The following is an 8,113-nucleotide window of genomic DNA, read 5'->3' on the forward strand; positions in this document are numbered from 1 at the left end:
CGAGTTTTTGAGATAGTCTACCATTCAGAATATTAGGATTATGATTAGCATTAATAGAGGTTTTTTTAAATTTCTGTATTGCAGAAAAATATCTCAAAGCCATTATTAAATTTAAATTGTAAGAAAAAGCTGCCCACTCCATAGCTCACTGCAACAGTTAGAGAGCTGTTGGACATAAGTGTGTGGCATGTTTAGTGCTGTCCTTGGTGCTCATTAAGGATGCATGTGGTCATTATGATATATTTAAGTTCTCCATAGTGAAAGTATAGTCTGTTTCTAGGGATTATTTGCAGCATTGTGTGACAGCTTGGATCCCTTTCCCTGATACTGTTCACATTCACAGTGAAAAGTTTTTAAGATTTGTATTCCCCTCAGGATGTGGAGTGCACTGGCCTGCTCAGAGCGTAGGCATCCCATGGTCACATGGCATCCGCTGTCCTCACCACCGTGTTCATTACCTTGCAGTCAGGAGCAATCATGACTGTGCTTGCAGCAGTCTGCACCAAGATCCCAGAAGGGAGGCTCGCCATCATCTTCCTCCCGGTGTTCACCTTCACAGCAGGCAATGTGAGTACCCGGTAAATTTCTGGTCGCAGCCTGGTCAGACAGCGTCTGAAATCTCGCCCTTAAATTGAAAGTGGAGGAGCAAAATTGTACCATTTCTCTTTTCTCTCCCTGGCTTCCAGGCCTTAAAAGCCATCATTGCCATGGATACAGCTGGGATGATCCTGGGATGGAAATTCTTTGATCATGCAGCGCATCTTGGGGGAGCTCTCTTTGGAATGTAAGTTTGAGCAGAATCAAGTGCTGAGCTGTTGCTTTCCCCACCCCTTGCTGGTCCCATCTTACTGGTGTACAGAGCTGGTGCAGCCATTTTTCTCCCTGCACTGCATGTGTGGGAGAATGTGCTGTGTCTAGGAAGAGGCTGGTGTGGACCGTGTGCCAGTGCAGATGGTACCTGACTTCTGCTACATGCCAGTACCAAGCCAGTACCTTAGGTTCCTGTTTAATGATAGAAACTGAGTCACAGGAATGGCAGGTGTTGAAGTAGAGACTAGAAAATTAAATAGAAATCCACGGTTCGTTTTGCAGCATGCCAGGCTGAGCACACTGGGTGTGTGGTCACACACGCCAGGCTGAGCACACTGGGTGTGTGGTCACACACACAGTTGCACTTCAGGAAATTTGTTTTTGCCTGAATTTAAACAGAACAGAAGATCTTCCTAAGTGAAGCAGTGCTGCCTAAGGAGGTGGAGCCGAGTGCTGCTGTGCTGTGTGTAATTTCCGTGGTGACTGAAGAACAGCACATGCGTGTTCTAGCTCTTAGAGCGGAACATTATAAACAGTCCAAGACAAAGACTTTGAGAAGTAGCTATGCTTTGTGAAGTCTAAGTTTAGCTGTACTCTACATGTATTTTCATAGCATCTTTTCCCCTGGTTTTTATTGTTCTAAACATTGCCTTTTCTTTTATTCTGAAGTTAATTGTATCAAATACACTTTAAAGTCCAGGATTTGAAAAGCAGAGGAATCCTTTCTCTTGGCTCTTCTAATTTCAACCCTTGTTGTGTAGTGGATCTCAGTCACGTCCCAGACTCATCTTTTTTGTGTTTAGAAAGGAATCAGAAGCTTGGGCTGTTGAGAGGGCTCAGTGAGTAAGGGTGTGTGCTGTCCAGCTTAATCCCAAGTGCAATCCCCAGGATACACATGGTGGAAGGTGAGAACTGGCTCCTGCAAGTTATCCTTTGATTGACATGCACTTACTCACACACGTGTCCATGCACCCACACATGTATACATGTATCCTCACAGGTGCATACACACATGCATGCTCCCCACTTGTACACTCCCCACATATACACATATACATACCTATACATGTGTACACCCACATGCATGTATATCCCCACACTGTACCGTGGAATTACATGCCCCCCAAAAGGAGGGACGGATAATTTGTCTACGGTCACACGGCCAGTGACTGCAGAATACTAGCTTGTTACACTGCTGCATCAGGAAAGTTTCTTCAGCACTGGTGTAGCTTGGTGGCGATGCACAGCCTAGCGTGTGGGGTCCTCGGTTCAATCCCCTGAAGCAAACCTGTGTCTTCCTATTTGGCCTTAGCCATGCCACCGGTTAATCTATATTCATGAGTATAATCGAGTAGTTGCCTGCCAGACTGAAATGTTTGGTTCTGTTTGCAGTTAGTAGGCTCAAAAGATTTGGAAAGATCATGTTCATGGTGAGTTCTTGACAAGTGATTCACTTCTAAGGGTTTTACATTTGTTCTTGGGACAGTCCTTTTTCTCTTCTACATGCATGAGAGAATCTTACTTTAGCTCCAATTAATTGGTAAGTTTTGTTTGTTTGTTTTTAAGATGGGGTCTTTCTATGTAGCTCCTGTCTGACCTCTTATTCAGTATACAACTCAGGCTGTCCTTGAACTTGTGACAATTCTCATGCCTCAGTTTCCCGAGTGCTAGGATTACATGTGTGTGTTATTGTGTCCAGTTTTTATAAACAGGAATTAAAATCCTGGTATAAGGCAAAACCTTTACAATAAAAAATGGATATTCAGATATTTTTGACATGTTAAAATGTTACGTTGCTGTTTTGGTGCTATGTAAATCAGATAGAGCACTGTTCACAGTATATTTATTCTTATGTGTATCAGTATCTTACCTACATGTATGTCTGTTTTCCACATTCATGACTGGTGCCCACAGAGGCCACAGGAGGGCAGCAGATCCCCTGAAACTGGAGTTTCAGGCAGTTGTGAGCCACCATGTTGATGCTGGGAGTTGGACCCAGGACTTAAAGAGCTCCAAGTGCTCTTAACCTCTGAACCATCTCTCCACCCCTTCAGTCTTTTATACCTTTTTTTTTTTTTCTTTTTGAAACAGGCTCTCACTATGTAAGCCTGTCTGGCCTGGATCTCTGTATGTAGACAAGGCTAGCCACACACTCAAAGAGATCCCTCTACCTCTACCGCTTGCCTCTACATCTCTGTCAGGATTAAGAGCATGGCCATCATACCCATTCCCTTAAAAATTAAAACCAGGTGTCTAGGAAAGGATGAGGTCAATCAAGTCTGCTGTCTGCCTCTGAGAACATGAAGTCTGTTTGGAGAAATGAGTACACGAGTCAAGGTTTCAAGAGTAGGTGCTTTCCTAGGCTGCCTTTCTCTGTCTGCTCACATCTTCAGGAGCCAGTGCCTTTTTCATGGGAGACTGAAGATGCCCTAAATGAACTCCACAGCCTGTGTTTCATGTGGTACAGCATGCCCATGTGGTTAGCAGTGTCACCCAGTGCCTGCGAGATGACCTCCATGCTCTTTGTGAGCAGTAGTTGGAGCACAGGATCTCAGGTGTGGGTCCTGCTCGCTCTTACTTTGCTGATTCCTAGTCTGAGGGCTGAGCAGATTAAGGAATTACACCTTTCACCTTCACTGCTCATTGTCTGCAGACAGGTTTTGGGTGGGCAGGCCTCCTGTGTGTAGGCAGGTGGAAATGGCAGGAGGACATATACCATTGTAGTCCTCATTAGTAAGTCCCATACCTGACATTTCTTTTTAATCATTGTAAAAAAAAGAGTCAGTGTATCTTTGGTCAGAACTTGGGTGACACACAAAGCTATTAGCATTTTAAGCAAATTATTTTCTTATATACTTCTTTTCCTCTAGTCTGTAAAGAGAAAAACAAAGGTAGATATGGTTGTTTATGCTTCTCTTCCCAGCTTTTGGGAGGCAGAATTGTCATGAATATCCAGCCAACTTGGGCTACATTGTGAGAACTTGTCTCAAAAATAAACAAGGAATCATGATGGTTAACTTGAAGTGAATAAAAAAGTTATAATTTAGGGCCTTTGAGATGGCTCTTTGGCTAAAGGCATTTTGCACAAAGCCTCACAGGCTTAATTCCATCGTTGGGACATACATGATGTTCTAAGACCTTTACACACAGACCATGGTATCTGTCCCTCCTCCCCCAAGATACAGAATGTCAAGAACAATCTTTAATAACTGTGAAAAGCTGTGACATATTTCCAAGCAGCCACTCAGGCCCATCCTGCTTTTATCCTTTATATATCATAAATATCAAAGCTTTATATCAAATTACCTATTGCATTCTGTTTTGTGGAGTGACTGTGACAACTTGGGGCTGCACAGACGGCTCAGCAGTTCAGAGCAGAGGACCTGAGTTCCCAGCACCCACATGGCAGCTCACAACTGTTTGTAACTCCAGTTTCTGGGAATGCAATGCTGTCTTCTGGCCTCCAGTATCACTGCATACACATGGTGCACAGACATACATGCAGGCAAAGCACCCACTCACAGAAAACAAATACTCTTTTTAGTGCAAACAAAAACAAAAAGCAAAGCAAAAACAAAACAAAACAAGACAAAAAACTGGTGTCCTTCGGTGCTGTAATGATGTTTATTTAGATTTGCATGTCACATAGTTTGAACATTGGACTATTTGTCTTTCTCCAGATGGTATATCACTTATGGTCATGAACTCATTTGGAAGAACAGGGAGCCTCTAGTGAAAATCTGGCATGAAATAAGGACTAATGGCCCCAAAAAAGGAGGTGGCTCTAAGTGATGCAAAACTGGCCAGTATGGTACATCTGCTCCTTGCTGCCTGGAAGACTCAGCATCCTGCCACCCCTGTGTTTTAAATGTTCTCAGTACATGTCTCATTAGCAAATTATGGCAAAGTTATGAAATAAATGTTTATATCTCTAGTTTGTAAATGGTATTTGCTCCTTTGGAGTACTGGTGCTCTTGCTTGGTTTATGAAATATGACATTTTTCAAGCCTGGAACCTGGTGAGAGATCCTCAACAGATTTGATGGGACCTTGGAGGAGCCTTGGTTTTATGCCTGACCTGGCATCTACTTAGCATTGGTTCTGACTTCCTTTCGACAGTAGAAAGTTGAGGGCATTTTCTGTTTGACATAGTCTGGAATAACAGCCACAGCACTTCCAAGCATTTCCCTAAATGACTTTTCTGGCAGTGAGCAACATATCCAGAAACTTGTTTTAGAATTTACTTTCTAGATAAAAGATGCAGCTAGATAAGAGGAGAAGAGGGGGTTGGGAAGATGGCTTAGGCAGAAGAGTTGCCTGCCACGAAAACATGAGGAGCTAAGGTTGGATCCTAGCACCCATAGAAAACTGTTGTGGTGGCACACACCTGTAACCCCAGTGTGGTCGACAGGTGAGTCCCCGGGCTCATCAGCTAGATGGATTACCCAGTTGATGAGTTCCAGGTTAAGTCAGAGACCTGTCTCAAAGGGATGAGCATTAAGTGATAGAGCCAAACTCTCGGTGTTTTTCTTTGCCCTCTGCACATGTGTAGAAATGCATGCTCATTGGTGTGAACACACCACCACAGAAAATAAAATGGGGAGCAATTGAGGAAAAAACTTGGATTCTATCTCTGGTCTCCACATATGTGCACACACGTGCATGACCATCATGAACTCACCAGCCCATCCCACCTCCAAGTGAAGGAAATAAGGTGGGTAAATACAGAAAGGAACCTTGTTTCAACCTTATGTTTAGAGATATGTGCTCTAATGGGATCAAACTGAACCCTCTGAATGGGGCTGACAATTGGAGCAGACTGAGAAGCCAATGATAATGGCACTGGAATTTGTCTCTACTGCATGTCCTGGCTTTTTGGGATCCTATTCTATTTGGATATGCATACCTTCCTAAGCCTGGTTTTAGTGGGGAGGGCCTTGGACTTCCCACAGGGCAGGGTACCCTGCCCTCTCTCAGGACTGGTGTGGGGGGAAGTGGGAGGAGGGGAGGAAGTGGAAATTTTGATTGGTATTATTTATAAAGTTAATAAAAAAAGAAACTAGAAAAAAAAGATATGTGCTCTAATTTGTAATCAAAAGCTGCTCATACATTTCCTGGCTGCCCAGACTTGAAATAATCACACAAACTATATATTGATTACAACACTGCTTGGCCAATTACTCTAGCGTATTCCTAGCTAGCTCTTACATCTTAACCCATTTTTATTTTATATTTCACCACGAGGCTCGTGGTTTACTGTGAGGTTTAGTCTGGCGGCGGCTGTCTCCTGCAGCGGCTACATGACATCCCCCTGACTCGCCTACTCTCTCCCCCTCTATCTGCTTTGAATCCCCACCTTGCCCTATTCTGCACTGTAGTAGACCTAAAGCAGCTTCTTTATTAACCATGGTATTCACAGCATACAGAGGGGAATCCCACATCACTACCTAAAGCATCATCTTTTGCAAATATAGTTGCTTTCTGGAAATTTCCATTCACACATCCCACCCCACCATATGCTCAGATAAGTGACATTCCAGGGGACAGCTTGTGTTATTCCCTTGGACTTAATGCTTTTTTCAAGTCATCCCCATCTCTGTAGCAGACTGCTGGCAAGGATTTGTCTTTCCATTCTGCTCTGTTCTCTGGGGACTCCATCAAACCTTGATTTCTGTCTTCCTCAGCCTCTGGTAGAATTGCTGTGTAAATATGACTTCATTTAAACAGAAGCCACATTAATGGTTTTTCTTCTGCGAGTCTGAGTGAGACTTTAGCTCAGCAGTGATAACTACACTGAGATTAGATGTTTCAAGACAACATTTCTGTGCTTTTAAAATTAACCTATTTTAGAATTCTTTTGGTATGTAGTGTTCATTCATATTTGCTTTACAAAATAAGTCATATATTTCAAATGCAATTTCAAGTTGTATTCCTAGTCAGTAAAGAGAAGGATACTTATTAATACCTCCTTTCAAATGCATATTATGTATTTATGTATACAAGTGTATGCATGTGTGTGAGCCTTTTTCCTTCAGTGATGAGGTAAAATTATTTTTGTTCTCCTTTATGTCCGTCAACAGATTTTTGATTTTAAAAACCTATTATTCAGTATGTGTTGATCATGTTTTTCAGTAAACCACAGATCCATTGTACATTGCAGTCAAGCTGTCCACTCAGACAGTCTACCACATGCTCATCCAGACTCTAGCCTAGCGAGTCTCCCTCACCCTCCCATCCATGCCTCTTCCACAACCTTCCTGAGCTAGCCAGGGTCCAGCATCACCTACTCAGCTTTCTCTGGTCTTGCCTGCCTGTGCTGCAACCAGTCTCAGCTTCTGTCATGACCCAGCCACAGACCACACTCCCAAGCCACATCTAGCCATTTTAGCCAGTGTAATACACCCCAAAATCCAGGCTCAGACCAGGAGGCACATGCTGTATGCCAGCTCAGTCCCTACTATCCACCTTCATTCCACCCTAGCTCTTTCCACCCTCTAGGCCCAACCCATACATCCTCTCTTTAGCCCCAACCTGCTCTGTCCACATCAGATTTAGAAGTGAAGTTGGCATGCCCGAGTCTCATCCCCAAAATACAACATGAAAGGTCAAGTCAGTATCTTCTCTCCAAGATCTACCAGTAGAAATGTTGGCCGAGAATTATTTAGATGAACCCCAAGACACTGATTTAAAAGAAAAATCATAAATCTGTCAAAGAATTCAAAGAGTTTAAAGAAGACAATGAAAAATCTCAATGAAATTCAAGTTAACTTAAAAGAGAACAAAGGCCAGAATGATGCTCAACAATATGTAAGCAGGCCCCAGGAACAGAGTACAGGCACCCTCCAATTCCCTAAACTTTCTAGCCATTCAGTGGGGTTCTCCCCGGCTGCTGGCTTTTTCTATTTATCCCATCCCAGCTTGCCTCCAAGCACCCCTTTCCATCTGCAGGGTCCTAGGATTGATTCCCCAACTCAGCCTGCTTTGGGGATGAGGGTCTGGGGAAACAGTGGTGAGTGCTACTACTACAGGTTTTTTTTTTTGTTCCACAAGACCCTGCACCTACCAAGCCCGCCCTTTTCTCTGCAAGGTCCTTGGCCAGCAAGAGGCCCTGCTCCTGTACCAGGAGATCCGTCCCGAGGGGTAAGTGTGCATACCTGGCCGGATGCCCCAGGAACGGAGTACAGGCCCCCTCCTATTCCCTAAACATTCCTGGCCATTCAGCAGGGTCTCTCCGGCTACTGGCTTTTTCTATTTACCCCTTCGCATCTTGCCACCAAACACTCCTGTTCATCTTCGGGGTCCTT

At 43.8% G+C, this 8,113-nt stretch overlaps 1 protein-coding gene across 1 annotated transcript in view; it reads left to right on the top strand.

The window, feature by feature from the left end:
- Positions 1-4,744, top strand: part of Parl (presenilin associated rhomboid like) — a 29,009-nt gene extending 24,265 nt beyond the window's left edge. Inside the window, exons 8-10 of the mRNA XM_050146399.1 lie at positions 466-567; positions 687-784; positions 4,491-4,744. Coding sequence (XP_050002356.1) covers positions 466-567; positions 687-784; positions 4,491-4,602 — 312 coding nt within the window. The 3' untranslated portion in view covers positions 4,603-4,744. The remainder of the gene's footprint in view (positions 1-465; positions 568-686; positions 785-4,490) is intronic.
- Positions 4,745-8,113: the final 3,369 nt, after the last annotated feature.

The sequence above is a fragment of the Alexandromys fortis genome, unplaced genomic scaffold (genome assembly GCF_014885135.2).
Source record: "Alexandromys fortis isolate MF-2015 unplaced genomic scaffold, M_Fortis_MF-2015_v1.1 scaffold_56, whole genome shotgun sequence".
Lineage (NCBI taxonomy): Eukaryota > Metazoa > Chordata > Mammalia > Rodentia > Cricetidae > Alexandromys > Alexandromys fortis.